This window comes from Eulemur rufifrons, chromosome 2 (genome assembly GCF_041146395.1).
Source record: "Eulemur rufifrons isolate Redbay chromosome 2, OSU_ERuf_1, whole genome shotgun sequence".
Taxonomy (NCBI): domain Eukaryota; kingdom Metazoa; phylum Chordata; class Mammalia; order Primates; family Lemuridae; genus Eulemur; species Eulemur rufifrons.
The window spans coordinates 16853357-16873382 of NC_090984.1; the positions used below are offsets into that span (position 1 = coordinate 16853357).

The 20026-nt window shown below is 62.4% G+C and overlaps 3 protein-coding genes across 4 annotated transcripts; 2 read left to right on the top strand and 1 right to left on the bottom strand.

Moving 5' to 3' along the window:
• Window positions 1-4240: 4240 nt before the first annotated feature.
• MATK (megakaryocyte-associated tyrosine kinase) lies at window positions 4241-11031 on the top strand. 2 transcript variants are annotated; one of them, XM_069497490.1, is made up of 14 exons: window positions 5493-5563; window position 5610; window positions 5770-5829; window positions 6176-6289; window positions 6376-6491; window positions 6591-6810; window positions 7274-7367; window positions 8406-8471; window positions 9294-9393; window positions 9472-9556; window positions 9643-9716; window positions 9840-10035; window positions 10402-10488; window positions 10581-11031. In XM_069497490.1, the coding sequence occupies exons 1-14, from the start codon at window positions 5493-5495 to the stop codon at window positions 10818-10820; spliced, it is 1524 nt and encodes a 507-aa protein (XP_069353591.1). In that variant the 3' UTR covers window positions 10821-11031. The 2 variants fall into 2 exon arrangements, with proteins under 2 accessions (XP_069353598.1, XP_069353591.1); XM_069497497.1 differs by lacking the exons at window positions 5493-5563; window position 5610 and adding an exon at window positions 4241-4453.
• A 3778-nt stretch (window positions 11032-14809) lies between these two features.
• On the top strand, window positions 14810-15844 carry RAX2 (retina and anterior neural fold homeobox 2). Its single transcript, XM_069491792.1, has 2 exons — window positions 14810-15025; window positions 15506-15844. Exons 1-2 carry the CDS (start codon window positions 14810-14812, stop codon window positions 15842-15844), a joined length of 555 nt encoding a protein of 184 aa, XP_069347893.1.
• Window positions 15845-16771: 927 nt separating this feature from the next.
• MRPL54 (mitochondrial ribosomal protein L54) lies at window positions 16772-19770 on the bottom strand. Its single transcript, XM_069497508.1, has 3 exons — window positions 19621-19770; window positions 18758-18923; window positions 16772-17719 (listed from the first exon to the last, which is right to left on the bottom strand). The coding sequence occupies exons 1-3, from the start codon at window positions 19736-19738 to the stop codon at window positions 17587-17589; spliced, it is 417 nt and encodes a 138-aa protein (XP_069353609.1). The 5' UTR covers window positions 19739-19770; the 3' UTR covers window positions 16772-17586.
• Window positions 19771-20026: the final 256 nt, after the last annotated feature.

Here is a 20026-nt window from a genome sequence, read left to right on the forward strand (position 1 = left end):
ACAGGGGACAGCACCCGGACCACACAGGTGACAGATCATGGGGGCAAACTCAGGTTGTGTGCTGAGCACAGCAGGAGCCACAGGAAGGTTTAAAGCCAGGAGTGACACAGTTTCCGCAGATGAAACCTGCAAGCGAGGCTGGCCGATGACGCGCCCGGCTCCATCGAGGGAGCCGGGGCAAGAGTTCCCCATCAAAGGCACCCAACGCAGGTGGCCCCAAGAGGCCTTTCTTTCATTCATGGAGACTGGCCTGGCAGACAGCAGCTGTGGTTGTAAAGCTAGTGACAGCAGCAGTGTTTTTCCTCGAAAGAGCCAGCGTCCCTCCCCTGAATCCCGGAGTCCCCTGGCTGGGGGGAGAGAAGCTAAATTTAAAGGCGCGCTAACTGGGGCAGTCTGATCCGACTGCGGGCGCCAGCGACGGCCGCCTGGGCAGGGAACGGCTTCTTCGGGCCACAGTGGCTCAGGTGTCCCCACCTCCAGCTGCAGCGGCCCCCCCGTCCCCAGCCTGCACCCCAGGTTCAGAAGGCACAGCTATGGGTGCACCGTCCCTCTGTCTTCCCACACACCTGACACCCTGCGGATCGCGGGCACGTGGGGCCTGCAGTCAGACACACTTCCTGTGTCCTGAGGCATGCCTCCTCCCCCTCCAAGCCTTGGTTTTCCCATCTGCAAAACGGGTACAACCTCACAGGTGACAGGCGCCACCCATTACTGCCACCAACCCAATATTCACTGGCTTAAAAAATGTTTTTGAGCACCCACCGTGCGCCAGCCAGGCACTGAATTCATGGCAGGGGATGACGCTATCCAAGGTCCCTGAGTGGGGAACATCCCCAATAGTTTTAAGGAAGAGGAGGCTGGTGTTCCTGTCTCCCCCTGCACCCCGTAACCCTTCCATGGCCTCTGGTGTGAAGACTACACTTCCCAACTTCTGTTCCTGGGTGTGGCCACATGGACAAATTCTACCTAATGGGATGAAGCAACAGCATCATGTGCATCTTCCAGGCAGAGTCCTCAAAAGGAAGAGGTGTGCCCTTCGATGCCCCTTCCTGCCTCCTCTTGGCTGGAATGCAGATGGGATGGCTGGAGCTCGAGCAGCCATCTTGGATCGAGAGTTGGCAATTCATGTGCTGAGAAAGCCAGAGCAACACCATGGCAAGAGCCCCGGTCCCTCGGTCATGGTTCATTTCTGTCTCCTTCCAGCCTCTAGCATTTGGGGTTTTCCATCTCATGCAGCTGATCCTAACCCTGACTGATGCATTATGTAAAGTGCCCGTCATGTGACTCTCCGCCTACTGTGTTCATTGCCTATACGATTTTCAACAGTGTTTATAAACAAGAATAAGAAGTTTGCAATCCCACAGGCAAGTAGCCTTGCCTCCCTGGGTCCCAACTGTTCCGCTTCTAAAATGAGAAGATAGGCCGCCATGATCTCTAGGAGTTTGAGATCAGTGTGTCCATCAAGCTCCTCCGTTGCAAGTGACAGGAGCCCTGTGCCACCTGACTTGGGATGGAAGGCAGATTTATTGACTTGTGGAAGGGGACGTCCTTTCAGGGGAGTCTTGCTCCAGGAAGGGTAGAAGTGTCCTTGGGAAAGGTTTTACAAAAATGGTGCCACATGAGTTGTGCATGGGAGGGTGAGCTTGGAAATGCTGGCTAGATGAGGGGGAAGGGCATTCCAGGCAGAGGGAACAGCCAGTGCAAAGGCATGGATACTCCCGCAGTTCAGAGTTGCTGGAGGGTTAGGTGCTTGGTAGGAACAGGAGGAAATGAGACCTGGGAGATCAGCTAGAGACCAAACACAAAGAGCCCAGGATGCCAGGCTGAGCCTTTTAGGCTGTCCTGCAGGCAGCAGGGAGCCATGGAAGAATTTAGAGTGAGGGAGGGCCACAGTCACATTTCCATTCCTTGGCTATGAATTAGAAGGTGAAAATCTGGAGGCAGCCAGGAGACCAGGGAAGGGACTGCTGGGTCACTCGCCTGCACAAAGGGTGGCCTGGGGATCAGAGAATTTCTGAAATCAGGTCGATAGGCTACCACGAACGATGAGATGTGAAAGGGTGAGAAGTCCAGTCTGACAGTGTGGCTACAACTCAGGCTGGTAGAAGGTGGGGCTGAGTCCCCCAGCTCCTTAGTAGAAGTGGTGCTGCCACTTCCGGGGACTGGAAGAGCCATAAAGTCTTGGTGACTGAAAGTGGCCAGTTCCTGCATGCCTCCAGGGACGGGGAGCTCACTCCCTCCTGAGGCTACTCGTCCTGTGGCTCTGATCCAAATAAACCACGGGCTCCCGTCTACCTCCCTGGAGTCAGGCACTCGGTGCCCATGCCCACATCCAGCGGGGGCAGCTCCCTGCACCGCAGGGCCAGCCCTTGCAGATCTGGGACCCTGACACCGGCTCCTTAAGTCTGCCCTCCGGCCTCAACACCCTTAGTCCTTTCAGGGTGGGGCCTCCCAGGGGGTGGGACAAGCAGCCCCGGGGAGGACTGACACTAAATACCAATGATTTGCAGAGAGAAAGCCGGCTCCTCTCAACCTCTGCCCAGCTCTCCGGATGCACCGAGGACAAAGTCTCCACTGGGCACTAGGGCGTCTTCCATGCCCCTCCAACGGGGGCTCATGTCCTTGCTGAGCAAAGAGAAGACAGCCCTCAGCGTGGGACCTGTACTGGTGGCCGCCTCTGGTGAGATTTGAGTGATGCCGTTGGGTTTCCACTGTAGGTATTTTGACTTGACATTTCTATTCCGGGCGAGGGATGGTGGTTTGACACATACAATGTGTCCCTGGTGACCTCAACAAAACAACGATGTCTGCAAGGGCCCCAGCCTTGAGGGGGACCCACACAGTGTGTCCATAGCCAGATCCAATAGCCGTGGGTGCGGGAATCGCAGACACGGGGAGCCCGGCACGTAGCCGTCTCCGCTGTAGATACTACTGATACTAATAAAATTATAACCCCACTAAGAAAGCTGCGCCACCCTCTCCTCCTGCCCACTTCCCTCCCTGGGGACAGCCTGTTGCCGGTTGCAGGCTCTCCTTCCAGAACTTTCCCCTTGGATTTACTCTCTCATGTATAACACAGATGGGATGTCACCACCTGTAGTGTACACTGTCCTGGGGGCAGTGGTGGTTGTTCTTGGCAACTAGAGATTTTTCATTTTAATATTAATACTATAGTTTTAGCCTGTAGTCCCAGCTACTTGGGAGGCTGAGGCAGGAGAATCGCTTGAGCCCAAGAGTTCCAGGCCAGCCTGGGCAACACAGTGAGACCCCATCTCAAATACTAGTAGTACTACCACTGCCAATAGTATAGTTTCCTAGTCTTTGTTGCACAATATTCCATAATGTGGGTGTCTGTAATTCTCTCATCCCTGGGCCTCCGTCCCCAGAAAAATCCCAGAGTCACAGCCTCTTAGCCTTTTGGGGTAACAGAAGATTAGATATGCGCACAGGCTATCTGGGTGTCTTGGTTCAGAGGTGTCCTAAGTCAAGCTCCACCTGCGTCCTAGAGGACTCAGTGGTTAGAAATTACAAGGAGCTGTCATTGGTTGCTGGTCGCAGAGCCATCGCTGGGGGCCGGGCTCAGGACTGCGTCCACCAGATGGGGTCAAACTGTCCATGCCATGGAAGCCGGCCGCGCCTCTACCTGCCCTCTGGGACGAAGCCCTGGTCGGAAGGGGGGCTGCTTCTAGGCAGAGCTGGGTGGGCAATAGCCCCACCTCCCCGCCAGGCCCACCTGTTACCCTCCGAGGAGCACTGTTCTACCAAGAGGCTCGCAGTTCCAGATGATTTTTTCTGTTGTCCCAATTTCCCCTTAATATTAATGATGGCGATAATGACAGCAGTTGACATTTTTGAGGGCTTTCTTTTGTGCCGGGCACCAACAGCCCTCTGTGGCTGCGGGTGATAAAATGATAAAATGAGCGAGACTGTGGGAGTTGGAACTGCAGAGTCGGAAAGGTCGTCTGGACTCTGCGGCTTGTTTGCCTCCCCGGACGGCCAGCTCACTCTCCCACACCTGACCCTACCCCACCCCGCCCGCGCTTGCGGCACCGGCTCTGCGCTCCAAGAACCCCTCTTCCCAGGCGGGGTTGGGGGTGTGCGCCCCCACGGAGCCAGGCCAGGCCGGGCGCGCAGCCCGCCTGCGCCCCAGGACCCCGCCCGGCCGCGCGGGAGGCGCCGGGGGCCGCGGGGGCGGGGCGGGGAGGGGCCGGCGGCGGCGGCGGCGCGCGGAGCAGACCGCAGTGCGGCCGGCGCTAGGACCCGCGGGGGCCTCCCAGGCCGCGGCGCCTCCCGCCTCCCCCCACTCCCCAACCATCCTTCGCCCCCAAAATGAGGAAACGGAGCAACTTGCTCCAAGTTGTGCAGCCGGGACCGCCTCGGGGTGCGCAGCCGGCTCGCGGGGGCCCTCCTGAGGGCGGGCGCGGGGCGCGGCCCGGGGGCGCCCCCTGAGCAGGTGAGCGTGTCCGCGGGGGCTTGGGGGGAGGCCCCCCAAGTCCGGGAAGGGGGAACCCGGAGGGCTCTGGGGTCCCGGACTTGCGCAGGAGGCGCCGGTGTGCGCGCGAGTGTGCGCGTCCCGGGCGCGGCGGGTGCGCGGCTGAGCGGAGGGTGGCCGGAGGCGACAGATCAGGCGTGGATGGGGCGGTGGGGGAATTATTTTCCTGGGTGCGGGCGTGCGCGGCTGCGAGCCCCGGTGTGTGTATCCGCGCGTCCACGTGGAGGGCTGTGCGCGTGTGGCCGAGAAGCGTGTGCGCGGTGCTGCGTAGAGCTCTGCGTGCCCGGGTGGCCCCGCGGCTGGCGCCCAGGTGTTCCAGTGGGGTCTGTGTGTGTGAGTGTGTGTGTGTCGGGGGCGGGGGACAGGCGCTCACGTTCCCTGGTGCTGAGCGTCCGTGCGTGTGTACACTCGCGGGGACGTGCCCGCACACCTGTCCCTAGGTGGACGTGTTCCTCTGCTCGCATACGCGGGCGCCCCGTGGGTCCCCGTGTCCCAGCCGGTGTGTCCCTGTATGTGCTCTTGTGTACATGGGGTCCGCGTGTGAGCACACGTGGGGCTGGAGGATTTATGGGGGCCACACAATGGAGAAGCTGAACCTCAGCCCCCAACACCCCCACTGCCCAGCCACCGGGGCTGGGGGAGATGGAGGCAGGGAGAGTCCCCACCCAGCAGCGATGGGGGACTTGTGTCTGTCCTGGGTTAGGGGGCATCAGAGAGGCCTGGCTGGGCCCAGAGGAGCACCAGGGCTGCATCCCCCGCCCGGGCCCCTGCTCCACCCTGGTCAGAGATTCTCAGGAATGACCTTGACTCATCTCTTATTTCCTTACGCGCCCCTGCCCACTTCCCAGGAAAGAGGAAGAACCAGGCTGGCCTGAGAGGACCCAACTCCCTACTTAACGTGTGGGCCGCCTGAGCCCTGAGCCAGGCCGTCCCCCTCGCCCCAGACCGTAGCCACTTGCTCTGTGTACCTTTCTTGTGCCTCAGTTTCCCTTTGGGAACGATGGCGGGGAGAGGCTCCGTGGTGTCCTGCCTGGCACGTCAGGGCTGTGACTCTGCTAAGGAACTTCCCCGGTTCCCCGGGTAAAGATAACCTCCCCAAAGGGGCTTGAGGGGCCAGCGTATGGGTCCCCCCCAGGGGATGCTTTTAGTGGGGTGCTCTCTCTGCCTCCTGACTGTCAGCCCTGCCTGGCCTGGGCTGGAAGCGGCAGGAACTGGACCCTGGGGTGCTGGGGCCCAGCTGGCATTTGGCTCCGGGGCTTGACTGTGCCCCTCCTCAGGTGAACCCTCACTTCCTCCGAGCCTGGCACCACTCGCCCGTCTCTGCCAGGATGCCAACGGTGAGTCGCCCCAGCCTGGTCGCCTCTGCCCTCCCCCCCCCCCCCCCCCCCCCCCCGCCTTCCTGCATTCCCACCCTCGGCCCCCTTCCTGGGGGGCTGTACTCTCTGACCGGCGCCCCCTTCTGCTGGGCTCTGCCCAGGCGTTCTGGGTCACCTTGGCTTGCTGACTTTCCGTCCCGGGCCCCCTCTGTGTGTGACTCTGATATTTCTCTCTGGGCTGCTCCCTCTCCCTCTCTCCTCCTCCTCCCGTGTCTGTCTCTCATCTCCCCGCCTCTCCTTCCCAAGTCCGCTTTCCTTCTCCCTCCTGTCCTCTCTCTCCTCCCTAACGTCCCCCGTGTCCCCCCAGAGGCGCTGGGCCCCCGGCACCCAGTGCATCACCAAGTGTGAGCACACCCGCCCCAAGCCGGGGGAGCTGGCCTTCCGCAAGGGCGACGTGGTCACCATCCTAGAGGCCTGCGAGGTGAGCGGTGGCCGCCAGGTGCGTGTGTTCAGGTTGGGGGCTGTGCCAGGACGCGCCCCACCAACCCCTGGCTCGCTCCCCGGCAGAACAAGAGCTGGTACCGCGCCAAGCACCACGCCAGTGGGCAGGAGGGGCTGCTGGCGGCCGGCGCGCTGCGGGAGCGCGAGGCCCTCTCGGCCGACCCCAAGCTCAGCCTCATGCCGTGAGTGGGGGGTGCGAGCCCCGGGGTGGCTGTGGGGAGGGCTGGGGGGCAGGGGGCGCCCGGCCAGCGCGGCTCCATCTGGCCCTCCCACGGCCGCAGGTGGTTCCACGGCAAGATCTCGGGCCAGGAGGCCGTGCAGCAGCTGCAGCCGCCCGAGGACGGGCTGTTCCTGGTACGCGAGTCCGCGCGACACCCGGGCGACTACGTGCTGTGCGTGAGCTTCGGCCGCGACGTCATCCACTACCGCGTGCTGCACCGCGACGGCCACCTCACCATCGATGAGGTCGTCTGCTTCTGCAACCTCATGGACATGGTGGAGGTGCCGCCGGGTGGCCCTGGGACCCCAGAGGGGACGGAGGGGCAGGTCCCCGGGTCCCCCGGGTCCTCCAGGTCCCCATTCCTTCTCAGCAGATGGGCAGACACAGGGACCCCCAGTGTAGGACCCTCCCTGATGCAGAGATGGAGGGGCCAATCCCTGTAGACTGCCAACCCCACAGGTGGCCTGTGACATCCCGGTTCTATGTCTAAGGGACTGGGTGACTCCTCTGGGGGTCCCCAGGAGCCTCCAGGTTGACATCAATTCAGAGAACACCCCCACCGCCAGCCCACCTCCTTCCCGTTCCCATGGAAACCAGCCCCCCTGGCACCTTGGCATGGGAACCCAGCCCCTCCCCACCTCCCCTGCTCCTGCCCACCCCACCCAGATGCCACATGGGAAGGGCACGGGGTGCAGGGGCTCCCTGGACAGGGGGCCGTGCTCACGGCCGCCTCTACCCCTGCAGCATTACAGCAAGGACAAGGGGGCCATCTGCACGAGGCTCGTGAAACCCAAGAGGAAACAGGGCACCCGGTCGGCGGAGGAGGAGCTGGCCAAGGGTAGGGCCCCGGCAGGAGCCGCAGACCCCTTCCCTGCCCACGTTAGCCCACTCTGCCACCTTCCGGGACCTGCCCCCATGGCCTGAGGCAACTTTTCAGGCTCATCTACGAAGCCCTTTCACACCCGCCCCCTCCCAGGGCAACTGTGTTAATTGGTTCCTTCATTCCTCTGTGCCGTCGTGCATTCTGTTCCCTTCACCTCAAATGCTTTTCCAGCCCCAGAGTAGTCGAATCAATATTTAAGGCCAAATGCAAATGCCTGGCCCCTCCCACGGCTACCCACCAGTCTTTGGAGCCTGGCTATCCTTTCTGTCTCTTTGGAAGCACTTGTCTCTCCTGGGGAAATCTGGACACCTCAGGCATGGCCCCCAGGTGGACACTAGTGTGGCCCTGACCAATCACAGCTTAAGAACTTGGGGTTCAGAGGACGGATTTGGGGGAGGAGGAGGAGAGGGCCTGTAGAAGGGGAGTGGAGGGGAGAACACAGGATCGCTTGAGAGAAGGGGCCCTGGAAGATTCCAGAACCTTTACTGGTCTCCGTGTCTATTGTATCTTTTGCTCTGTGTGTGTTCCTGGATGCTCAGAGGTAAAGGAGTGTAAAGGGAAGTGCCCGCAGGTATTTGGAAGGACACGAGGCCCCCCAGGTTGCAGAAAAGGACAGCCCTGCCTCTGTGGCCAGAGGGGTTCCTGGCTCTGCCCCCTGGCCTGACGAGGGGGTTCCCGGAGGGCTAGCCTGGGGTCCGGGGTCTGAACCAGGACCCCCGCTTCGGCCACTCTCACTGTGATCCCTCCTGTAAACTCCCTGTGGCCCAGGCCCGCCCGAGAGTTCTGTTGCTTCCAACAATAGTAATTGGTACCAGGAGTGGGGTGTCTCAGACCAGCCCTAGAGGCTTTGCCAGGAACCGCGGCCACCCGAGTGTGTGTCCAGAGCTGGGGCTGTGTGGGGGACATCCCTGGTCTCTCACCAGGTGGGCCCCCTGATGGCAGGGGTTGGGGGAGCCCATGACCCCTCTGACCAGGTGTTCGTTCGGTCCACAGCTGGCTGGTTACTGAACCTGCAGCATTTGACGCTGGGAGCTCAGATCGGAGAGGGCGAGTTTGGAGGTGAGTGGGGAGTGGGTTGGGGGTGAAGGAAGGTGGGGGTGCCCGCCCTGGCTTTGGAGGCACAGAGCTGAATTCGAGTCCATACCTCACCACCTACTCGCTGTGCGGCTAGGGACAAGCATCTCCCCTCCCTGAGCCTCAGTTTCCCCCTCTGTAACGGAGGGTAACTGCAGCTGTGGCGAGGTGTGAATTAACTGGAGCAGGCACCCTGTAAACGCTAGCGACGCCTTCACACTCCCAGGCTCTTGCGTTGTCGGTTGGTCGCCCTGCTTGGAATGTCATTCCCTGAGAGTATTATTCTGGAAGGTTCCGGGGCTTAGGTCAGGGGTTGGCAGACTTTCTCTGTAAAAGGCCAGATTGTGACTATTTTCGGCTCTGTGGGCCAGAGAGTCCCTGTCACCGCCACTCAACCCTGCCGCTGTAGCAGCCGCAGACAATATGTAAACACACGGGCGTGGCCGTGGAAACTGTGGCACAGAAATTTGAATTGTGTGTAATGTTTGTGTGTGTCGTGAAATAGAATGCATCCTTTGGGGTTTTTATTCCCAACCATTTAAAAATGTAAAAACCATTTTGAGCTTAAGGGCCTTGCAAAACCAGGTGACAGGACTGGTGCTGGGAGTTTGCAGACCCCAGGCTCAGAGAAGTCTCTTTGATCCGAGGTCTTGAACTTGTAGGGACGGGGGTGGGGGCTGTTTCGAGGTCTGGGGACCCACGGCTGTGTTGGTGCTTCGTGGGGGTCGGTGTGAGTCGGCCTGTTTGTCTGTCTGTCTGGCCCCGTTCCTGTTGGGGTCCTGACCTCTGCCCCCTACCACACCGCAGCCGTCCTGCAGGGCGAGTACCTGGGGCAGAAGGTGGCCGTGAAGAACATCAAGTGCGACGTGACCGCCCAGGCCTTCCTGGACGAGACGGCAGTCATGACGTGAGTCCCCGGGGTGGGGGGCGGGGCCCTGGGGGTGGGGGTCCCGGCCCCGCCCTCACCCCACCCCACCCACCCCAGGAAGATGCAGCACAGGAACCTCGTGCGCCTCCTGGGCGTGATCCTGCACCAGGGGCTGTACATCGTCATGGAGCACGTCAGCAAGGTGGGGCGCGGCCCGGGGGGCGGGGGGGCGCAGCTGAGCAGCCTCCAGCACCCCCCCACCCCCTGCCGTCTCCCACCCTCCAACAGGGCAACCTGGTCAACTTCCTACGCACCCGGGGCCGGGCCCTTGTGAACACTGCCCAGCTCCTGCAGTTTTCTCTGTGAGTGGGGCTCCACTGGTGGCGGGGAGGGAAACTGAGGCACAGCTGGGCGGAGCCTGGCCTCCTGAGCTTGCGGCCCAGGCACCCAGCGCTTTCTGAGTCCCATCCCCTCCCACCCGCCAGGCACGTGGCGGAGGGCATGGAGTACCTAGAAAGCAAGAAGCTGGTGCACCGGGACCTGGCCGCCCGCAACATCCTGGTCTCCGAGGACTTGGTGGCCAAGGTCAGCGACTTCGGCCTGGCGAAGGCCGAGCGGAAGGGGCTGGACTCGAGCCGCCTGCCAGTCAAGTGGACGGCGCCTGAGGCTCTCAAACACGGGGTGAGCCCCCTTCTGCCCGGCCCTGGGGCTCGGGTTGTAGGGGAGGGTCCGACGGAGCAGGGTTGGCACCCCAGCTCTGCCGCATGACCCCTTGGCCTCTCGGAACCTCCAAGGGAAAGGGCTCTGCCCCCAAGGAAACAATTGGCCCAAAATCTTTCTTGTAGCCTCTCTCTGGGCCCTGAAAAGAAGATCAGCTGGGCCTCCGCCCTGCACAGGAGGCTGAGCTGGCCCAACTGCAGGGGTTTGGTGGGGGGAGTCTCTTGGGAGGAGACCAGAGAGCAGGGGTCAACCCAGGAGGGCTTCCCGGAGGAAGCAGCGGCTGAAGCCCTGACAGGGTCCCCTGCACCCTGATCTCGGGCCCCACAGAAGTTCACCAGCAAGTCAGATGTCTGGAGTTTCGGGGTGCTGCTCTGGGAGGTCTTCTCCTATGGACGGGCTCCATACCCCAAGATGGTGAGCGGGCCCGGGGGAGACGCAGGGTCCCGTGTGGGTCTGGGGGCTGTGGCCCTGACCCCCCACCCAATGCCGATGCCCTCTGTCCACAGTCGCTGAAGGAGGTGTCCGAGGCCGTGGAGAAGGGGTACCGCATGGAGCCCCCCGAGGGCTGTCCAGGCCCCGTCCACGCCCTCATGGGCAGCTGCTGGGAGGCGGAGCCCGCCCGCCGGCCGCCCTTCCGCAAACTGGCCGAGAAGCTGGCCCGGGAACTGCGCAGCGCGGGCACCTCGGCCCCCGTCGGGGGGCAGGAGGCCGACGGCTCCACCTCGCCCCGAAGCCAGGAGCCCTGACCCCACCCGGCGGAGCCAGGGGCCCTAGAGGACCGAGAGATTGGGGGGCACAGCGCGGGGGCGCGGGCCAGGCCTAGGGAGGGCCAGGGCCAGAGAGCCACTCTCCCGGCGCCCAGGGCAGGGGCAGGCCCGCGTGGGGGGCTCTGGGCAGCCCGTGGATGCCCCAGACCTGCGAAGGATCATCGCCGCGATAAAGACCGATTCTAAGGACCGTGGGTGTCTGTGTCTGTCTGTGATCCCTGTGCCCTCTGGCCCCGGGGACGTCTCCCGTGGTGACCTGCTCTTTGGCACCCCCATGGCATGAGGCGTCCGGGGTCCTCCGGTAGAGGTCCGCACCCGGATACCCCTGAGTACCCTCTGTCCAAGGTCACGTCCCTTCTCTGTGGGCCCCCGTGCCCCACTGGACAGTGGTCAGTTCACTGGGACCGCCCTGATCATTAGCCGAATCTTGGGGTCCCACAGCCCTCGAGGTCCAAGTCACCTCTCCCGCCACACCCCCTTCGCAGTCCCCAGCCCCTGCCCTGCGGAGAGGGCATTATGGGAGCCCTGGTAGGGTCTTCCGGCACAGCGGCGGCCCCATTTTGGGGGGGCCCTGGAGAGGCCTCCCTCATACTCCAGCTGTCCCGCTGATTCGGGGTTCAGGTACCGCGTCTGGCGCTTTCATATCAAATCCCAACGGTGTCGCGTGAGTGAGTGCTGGGGTCAGGCCTGTTTCATGGCAAGGGCGCTGAGGCTCAGACGGGCAGGTCACTGGCACCAGGGCGCCCCGAGAGGAGGTGGTAGAGCCGGGACAGGGCCAGGCTTCGTCCCCTGCCCTCCCAGCTCAGGCCTCTGCCACCTGTGCGGCAGCTGAGGACACACCCCGGCCACGACACATTCCAAGAGAAAGGGAGGCGCCCTCCTGTTCACCACCCACGGCCCATCCCCACCTCCCACCCATGCACTCTCCCATCCATCCACCCACCTACCCCTCTTTTCACTCAGGAAACACTTAATGAGGCCGGGCGCGGTGGCTCACGCCTGTAATCCTAGCACTCTGGGAGGCCGAGGTGGGCGGATCGTTTGAGCTCAGGAGTTCGAGACCAGCCTGAGCAAGAGCGAGACCCCATCTCTACAAAAAAATAGAAAGAAATGATCTGGACAGCTAAAATTATATATATATATAGAAAAAAATTAGCCGGGCATGGTGGCGCATGCCTGTAGTCCCAGCTACTCGGGAGGCTGAGGCAGGAGGATCGCTTGAGCCCGGGAGTTTGAGGTTGCTGTGAGCTAGGCTGACGCCACGGCACTCTAGCCCGGGGAACACAGCGAGACTCTGTCTCAAAAAAAAAAAAAAAAAGAAACACTTAATGAGTACCTACCGTGTGCGAGCCCCTTCTGGGCACTAGGCATCCCACAATCTCCGCGGCGACAGCTTACAGGTGACACTGCCCTTGGACAAAGGCAGGCCAAATGTCCAGGGACCTAGCAGCCTGACCCAGTGACTCCGGGGGACAGAGTCACTGAGCAGCACTGGCGGGGTGGCCTGGCCCCGGGCCCCCCGCTCCTTCCCACTCCGGCACCGGGGCCTGCACAGCCCAGGCCCAGTCCTGACTTGCCCCCAGCTGTGTGACTCTGGCCCCAGGGCCACCAGCCATCCCGGTTTGCCCGGGGCTGAGAGCTTTTCCAGGGCGTGGGGCTTTAGTGCCACCGAGGCCGCCTCCGTGGAAGGGGCACCTCTGCCCAGAGGGCGTGAGGACCCTCAGGGCTCACGCCAGTGAAGGGCATACAGCTGGTGCTCAGATAGTGCGGTGACAGTCCCACACCTGCTCCCAGTTGATTTTCCCATCCTGCCAGAGAGGGGTCTTTGGCCAGGCTGGACACGGACCCCACCCCAGGTCCCCCGAGCTGGGAGGGGACACCAGACAGACCCCACGTACCCTCACTCAGCAGCCACCCCCCCACCCCGCCAAGAAGAGGCTGAGACAGAGAAACGTCCAACCAAGGTCACGCTGACCTCTTGCCCCTCCTGACTTAAAGCCCCGCCCACCCTCTGGCCTCAGTTTCCCCACCAGCACCTGAAGGGGTTTAGTGGTTCTTTCTGGGGGGAAATTGAAGGGTGGAGGCTAGAAGGGCCCAGGGGGCCTGGCCCCGCTGATCCTCCGGTGGGGGGCCCCTGTCCCCTTGGCCCTGCCCCCGCATCCCTAATCCGGCCTCTAAGCTGACACAGCATCTGGAGCTGCAGCCCGTCCCGCTAAGTCGCCCAAAGCACCCTGTGCCTCACGCCTGGATCCCTCCTGTGGCCCCTTAACCCACCCGGGCCAATTAGCTAATTGGGGCCTGAGACCAGAAGCAGCTCGTTAGCGTTTTAAAGTGATGAAGCAATTAGGGAGATTATCTCCTCCCACCCCGCACCCAGCCCGAGCCCCGCCGCCCACCTATCCACAGGGTGGAGGACGCGGGGGACCCCAGGAGCCTCGGGGAGCTCCAGCCCCACCTCTGGCCTGGGCTCGGGCGTCCAGGGCCCCCTCGCCTGGCTTGGCCCCGAGCCCCCTGCCCACCGACCTCAGCCCTCCCTGTGGGGACGGTGGGAGCCCACGATGGGTCCTGGGCCGAGGCTGCTCATCCCTGCGGTCAGACCCGGCCTCCTCTGGGACCCGGTCGCCCCGTTTGCACTTGTTCCTCGGTCCACCCTCCCGCCTCGATCCCCCTCACTCTGCCGCCATCCCCTCTGTCCTGGCCTCAATGTCCCCCCCCCGCCGCCCCTGGAGTGCCATCCCCTCTTGGATTTGGGGAAGCTCCCTGCCTGAGCCCCCCAGGCTCCTTGGGTGCAGGTCGGGGTGATGCCAGTCTCAGGGGCCTCCGCTGGAAACTGCTCTGCCTCTCCGGCCACTGCGTCTGACGCAACCCCACCGTTCCCCTGTCCCGTAACGGGCCTGGGCGTCTCCCTCCCTCTGTGTTCTCTGACCCGCCGACTGTGCCCTCCCTCCAAACCCTCCCATGGCTCCCCAGTGCCCTCTCCTTCCTACCCAATCGTGTCCAGAATCTGCAGCCTTGCCCCTGACCTGCAGTTCTAACCACCTTCCTTAAAACAGCACCTTGAGCCCCACATGTCCCTTCCCTGCCCTGCTGGGTTTCTCACGGGACCACCTGATGCCATTTCATGTAGTTGAAAGTCAGCTCGGTGACTCTGTTTTCTTCCCTACTGCTGCCGGCAATACTGGGTACACAGTAAGTGCTCAACAAATGTTTATAGAATGAACAGTGAACTTCTACTCATACCTCAAGACCCAACTAAAATGCCGCTTACCCCTTGCCCTGGTCAGTGTCCAGAGGAGCCTCCTGGAGTTGCCCTCGGCTTGGGGACCTCACCTACCCAACCCCTCTGACGCCCGAGTCTTAAGAAGGACTTTTTCTGGCCCCAGCCGATAAAAATAATTGCAGCAGACACTGGCAAAGTGCTAACTGCTCAGCAGTCACTGTGTGTGATGCTGTGGGCTTTTGTCATTGAGAAACTGTGAGATCCCCCTGGGGGACGTCCTAGTGTCGCCATTTGACAGCCAGGGAAACTGAGGCCCCGAGGGAGGGAGGCCCTTGGTATCCCACTGCCAGGGGTGGTGGAGCCAGGCCTGGAGCCCCTGCCCTCCCGGACAGCTCAGGACACCAGCACCGGAGCGGGAGGGGCCGCCTCAGTTAATCGCCCGAGCTAATCCTCCCCTGCCCCGCGCGACCCGGCGGCTCAGCACGGCCCAGGCCACGGCAGACACGGCCGCTGCGGCGGGAGCGCTGTGGACACCGAGCGAGGTGGCAAGCGCTGGGTGGGCAGAGAGCCCAGATGCGGGGCGGAGGCAGCTGTGGGGCCATCCTGGACAGGGGTCCTTGACACACACACACACACAGAGACAGACAGGGGCAGGAACAGGAGAGGACAGAGACAGAGCGCGGGCAGGTCCGTGGAGGGACCTGTCTCACCACCCCCCATCCTGCTCCGCCCGGCCAGGTGAGCTGCCATGTTCCCGAGCCCGGGAGAGGGGCCGGCGGTGGAGGGCGGGGGGCTGGCGCCAGGCGAGGAGGCCCCCAAGAAGAAGCACCGGAGGAATCGCACCACCTTCACCACCTACCAGCTGCACCAGCTGGAGCGGGCGTTCGAGGCCTCCCACTACCCAGACGTGTACAGCCGCGAGGAGCTGGCGGCCAAGGTGCACCTGCCCGAGGTGCGCGTGCAGGTGAGGGCACCCCCATTCCCATCTCTCACCCCCACAACCTGGGCAGGGAGGTGGAGCCAGAGGTTGACCCTCCCAGTGGGTGGGCAGAAGAGAAACTGGGAAGGCTTCCCAGAGTGGGGGATGTGGGAGCTGAGGCTTTGATGTTCGTGCAGGAGTTTGCCAGCTAGGAAGGACAGAGAGTGTTTTTCTAAACATCCACCACGGCACGCGTGCAAAGATGTGGAGGGGATATGTTGGGGGCGTTTCCTTTGAGCTGAGTGTGAGGTGGGGGATGGGAGGCAGAGAATGGAGTGGATAACAGAGCCTGTGAAGGCCTGGAATGCCAAGCTCAGAAGCTCGGGCCTCAAGCTGACGGCCATGGGAGATGGAGGACAGGGGGAGCATGATGAGTCAGGTAAGATGGAGGCAGGACCCCTGGAAGCTGGGAGGCCCAGCAGTGGCTCCGTGCTGAGCTCACAGCACCCCTCTGGCCCCCTCCAGGTGTGGTTCCAGAACCGCCGGGCCAAGTGGCGCCGCCAGGAACGTCTGGAGTCAGGCTTGGGGGCTGTGGCGGCCCCAAGGCTACCCGAGGCCCCAGCACTGCCTTTTGCTCGTCCCCCAGCCGTGCCGCTGCCCCTAGAGCCCTGGCTGGGCCCCGCGCCCCCGGCCGTGCCAGGCCTGCCCCGCCTGCTGGGCCCCGGCCCAGGGCTGCAGGCGTCCTTCGGGCCCCATGCCTTCGGCCCCACCTTCCCGGATGGCTTCACGCTGGAGGAGGCGTCCCTACGGCTGCTGGCCAAAGAGCACGCGCAGGCTCTGGACAGGGCCTGGCCACCCACCTGAGCCTGGGGCCTGCCAGGCTGACCACCGCACCTGACCCGAGGGCCTGGTCCGTGCTCTGGTGACAGAGCCAGAGCCTTGGTCTGGGCCAAGGTCACGGGCAGCCCAGCAGTCAGGCCGGGATCGAAGCTGGTTCTGTGCGGCGATCAGTGCAGATCCCTCTGCCCGCTCCCAGCCCCCGCAGCAGAGCCGTGGCCCTCAGCGCCCCCCTCTCCCCAGGATGTGACAAGTGACAGCATAGCCGCTCCGCTCAGCATGGCCCCTCTCCCTGGGCACCACCCCCAGGCGCCCCGTGAGCAGACAGTGGCAGCCAGTTCTGCAGTGGACAACGCAGGGCCCAGAGACGGGAAGCCAGTTTCCTGAAGCTGCACAGCCAGCAGGGGGGTAGCTCCGCTGGGCCCGGGCCTGGGATGGGCAGCAGGCGGCTCTCAGGCTGACACGGGGGGGCTGCGCTGGGCACGTACCGCCCACCCCTCCCCTTCCTTACCCAGCAGGGCCCCCTCACGTCTCCCAGCCTGGCCAGGGCCAGGCCAGCATCGGCTCCGTCAACCCAGCGGGCCTGACGAGGGCATAAGTCACAGGAGGCTGCCTCAGGGTTGAGAACCAGGTGTGACCCGTGCCTGCGGTTGGGTCGGCTGACCCAGGGCAGCACGACGGGCCCCACCCAGGGGCTAGGACAGCCTGGGCCGGGGCGACCCCCAGGGCAGAAGCTGCAGGTGGCCAGACTTGGGTGCTCACACCCATGCTTGGGTGGCACCTTATACACGAGCCTGGTGGCCCCACGTCCCGTGCACACTGGCAGCCAGGCCGACCTGGCCACTCGCCCGGCATCTCCCCCTGCCCCGCACCCCAACCCCCGGCACCAGGCCCTGGGAACGTGGCAGCGAAAGAAGGAAAAACCAGGAAGGGCAGATCGGCAGTGTGGCAGGACTTGCAGTTTTAATAGGGTGGCAGGGAGTCCTCGAGGAGAAGGTGGCATCAGAGCAGAGACCTGGAGGCGGTGAGGGAGGAGTGATCCAGGCAGAGGGCACAGCCCGTGCAAAGGCCCTGCGGCAGGACCGCACCTGCTGTGTGGGAGGCACAGTGAGGAGGCCCGTGTGGCTGGAGCAGAGGGAGGAGGGGGAGAGAGGGAGGAGGGAGGGCAGGGAGGGGACGAGGAAGGTGGTATAGTGGCCTTTATCACTTTGGTTTTTACCGAGAGCGGGGGGGAACTGTGACAGAGTGGCAGCGAGGCAGCACGGCCCTCAGGGAACAGCAGAGGGGACACGTGCTCGAGCCCTCCGCCTGCCAGGGTGGCCTGGGGAGGGCAGGTGTGCAGTAATCCACTCCACAGCGTCCCTCTAAGAGGATGAGCTTCCCAGGACAGGGCGGCATTAGCCTCCCTGTCTGGGAGGGACTGAGTGTCACCTCGGTTCTTGGAGCCCATGAAGAGCTTTCCGGATCCCGACGGCCTGGGTCAGGCCTGGGTCCGTGGCACCGCGAGAGGCTGAGCTAGGCCCACCTGTCCCTTGCAGTGTGGAGTCAGGACCCAGGCAGCGAAGCCCACCTGCCCCCAGGCCCGACGTCAGACCCAGGGGCGTCCAGGGGTCACCACGACAGGTCTTTATTGGCCTCCGAGGCCTTGGTCCAGCCTGGCTGGGGGCACCACACAGAAACCCCAAGTCCGTTTTCTCCAGAAAAACAGGAAGTCCTCGCTGTCGGGGGGCGGGGATGCTGTGCCCACCGGGCACTCCGGCCTGTCCGAGCTAGAACTTCTTGTTCTTGCTCAGCCGGTTGTGGCGCCAGATGTTTTGCTTCCGCAACAGCCGCCAGTATTCCCGGGTCTCGGGGTCCAGCTCCTCCAGCTTCTTGGGGGGCCCCAGGTTCATCTCGAACAGCCTGTTGGGTGCAGACAGGAATCAGAGCTGCACAGCGATCCCCCGGGGCTCCCTGGGCACCTGGGGCAGCAGGGCTGGGTCCCAGTCCGGCTCAGAGGCTGCGTGATCTCAGGGCCATCGCTCCCCTTCTCCGGGCAGTGTCCTGGCACTGGAACAAGGAGCCACCATCCCAGTGGCACTGGTATCTCATCTGAGGTGGGCAGGCACCAAGCCTTGTCCTGCCTCCCAGCCACTGTCCACACTGTGCCATGTGCCTGCCCACTCCTCTGCCTTCCCAAGCCTTCCCCAGCTTCAGAGGGTCAGCACACGCCAAAAGTTCCTGCACCCTGCTCTTGGGGTCGGCGGGGGCCGGGGGGAGTGCAAAATCCTCCGGGCAGCCCACGAGGCCATGCACGACCTGCCCCATCCCCTCCTCCGTCTGCTGCAGCCACACAGGCCTCTAACACGCCAGGCGCATCCTGCCCCAGGGCCTTCGCATGGGCTGTGCCCGCTCTTTGAAGCCCCTTCCAGCCACTGCATCTCCTCCCCAGGGAAGCCCCCAAACTGAAACCTCAGACTTGACCAGCCAAGCTGCACCACCCTGTCACTCACTCTCCTGCTCCGCTTCCGAGGATTGTCACCACCCTATCTGCCTGATTACCCATTCACTGTCTGCCTCCCCAGCTAGCTCTAGGACGGTGTGAATCTTTGCCTGTTTTGCGCCCTTTTGTATCCCCAAAGCCTAGAACAGGCCCTGGCATACAGTCAGCACTCAATAAATGTTTGTGAAAGGAAAACAAAGGCATCGTTTTAGGCACTTCAATGAATTCTGATCTCATGAATTCCCCACAACCCTCTGAGGGAGGGAAGGTCCCCATCACCCTCACTGACGGATGCGACAACTGAGGCAGAGTGGTGACACTCTGTGCCCTGAAGCCAGTACCAGGTGGGTGTCACCCCCTGGAGTGGTGATCTGCGCCGCTTAGGTGTCCTCAGCCTTCCGCTGGGGCAGAGGAGGGGACAACGCTTGGTCCAGGACGACGCAGCCCAGGCCACTCACCACTCTGGGTACTCAGTGTCTGGCTTCAGGGCCACGTCCTGGCCTTCCTTGTAGATGTTGACGCCCATGGCGTACGTGGTGAGCCGGACGGGGTCTGTGCACACGTCCGGGTCCTTCAGGGCCTCGCTGGCCACGCCACCTTTGCCTCCTTTGCTCCCCTTCATGACTGGGGGGAAGCGGGAGAGAGTCGTTTCAGCCCGGCTCCACCCTGGGAAAGCCACCCTTCCCTCCCCACCTGCCCCGGACCCTGGCCAGACTCTTGGCCGCAGCTTTAAATAACACCGATGCTCAGACTGAACATGCCTTGTTTTTATTTTATTTTTTTGACTAGCCACTATAATAACGAGTATCCCTTTTGGATTATATTTTGGTTGCATCTGTTTATGTCATGGAGAAAGTCTACGATGGGGCGTCTTTAACAGTTGCCAATTTCCTCCTTTCGACAAAAGAGATCCAGCAAAACTTTAATCGCCTCGTTTTGGTCTTGCTTGAGTGGTTAAGACTTAGCTGGGCCCCTAGGACTCTGAATTTCTCGAGATGACTTGCCCACAGTCGCCCAGTGATTTGGAAGCATAAACTGCTTTGGAACCCAAGTTCATGATCTGCCCCTGCCCACCCCTACCAACCCACGCCTGCGCAGTGAAACGCATTTGCTCTAAGGAACACGCCTTCGTCATTGGCCGCGCGGCGCCTGCGCACTGGATCCAATAGCTCCTTAGCGTAACCCCCACACTACGCCTGCGCAAAGAGCCGCTGTGCGCTTGCTCATGAGTACTAGACACCACGTCCCCAAACAGCGCCTGCGCACTACCAAGCCCCGTGTGCCCACCGTCCCCCTCTTGGTTTCTCTTAACCCAGCTCACCTGGTTTCTTGGCATAATCCCGGATCAAGAGTCTCCCAGGACCGGCGGGATCTAGAAGCGCCCGGGCCCCGCAACTGGCCCATGTCCGGGTAGCCCCGAAGAGGCGCCTGGCCGCCATGACGTATTCCCTGCTGCTTGCGCGTGCACGTTTCCGGGAGACGTCAGCGGCCCAGGGGTGCTTGGGAGTTGTAGGCCCCGGAGATTTCTGGGAAATATAGTCTTCACGGTAGGCATCTATTTACCGTGATTTCTTCAGACTTTTGTAGACATATCAGTTGCTATGTGAGGGGCCGTTCAAAGGCTATTTCGTTGCCTTCTTGCCCTTCTTCATTTACGTAACGCTTACTTAAATTATTACACTTTTTATGTTTCTGATTCTATCCACTGTGCAATTCTTGCAAGCCTA

What these genes read in the sequence shown, in the direction of transcription:
- RAX2 (XM_069491792.1), top strand. Translation starts at nt 14,810, where the DNA reads ATGTTCCCGAGCCCGGGAGAGGGGCCGGCGGTGGAGGGCGGGGGGCTG. An exon ending in TGCCCGAGGTGCGCGTGCAG is followed by an intron (nt 15,026 to 15,505) that starts GTGAGGGCACCC and finishes GGCCCCCTCCAG; the next exon opens with GTGTGGTTCCAGAACCGCCG.
- MATK (XM_069497490.1), top strand. Translation starts at nt 5,493, where the DNA reads ATGGCGGGGAGAGGCTCCGTGGTGTCCTGCCTGGCACGTCAGGGCTGT. An exon ending in CCATCCTAGAGGCCTGCGAG is followed by an intron (nt 6,290 to 6,375) that starts GTGAGCGGTGGC and finishes GCTCCCCGGCAG; the next exon opens with AACAAGAGCTGGTACCGCGC. An exon ending in ACCTCATGGACATGGTGGAG is followed by an intron (nt 6,811 to 7,273) that starts GTGCCGCCGGGT and finishes CTACCCCTGCAG; the next exon opens with CATTACAGCAAGGACAAGGG.
- MRPL54 (XM_069497508.1), bottom strand. Translation starts at nt 19,738, where the DNA reads ATGGCGGCCAGGCGCCTCTTCGGGGCTACCCGGACATGGGCCAGTTGC. An exon ending in GGATTATGCCAAGAAACCAG is followed by an intron (nt 18,924 to 19,620) that starts GTGAGCTGGGTT and finishes GCTTCCCCCCAG; the next exon opens with TCATGAAGGGGAGCAAAGGA. An exon ending in GACACTGAGTACCCAGAGTG is followed by an intron (nt 17,720 to 18,757) that starts GTGAGTGGCCTG and finishes TGCACCCAACAG; the next exon opens with GCTGTTCGAGATGAACCTGG.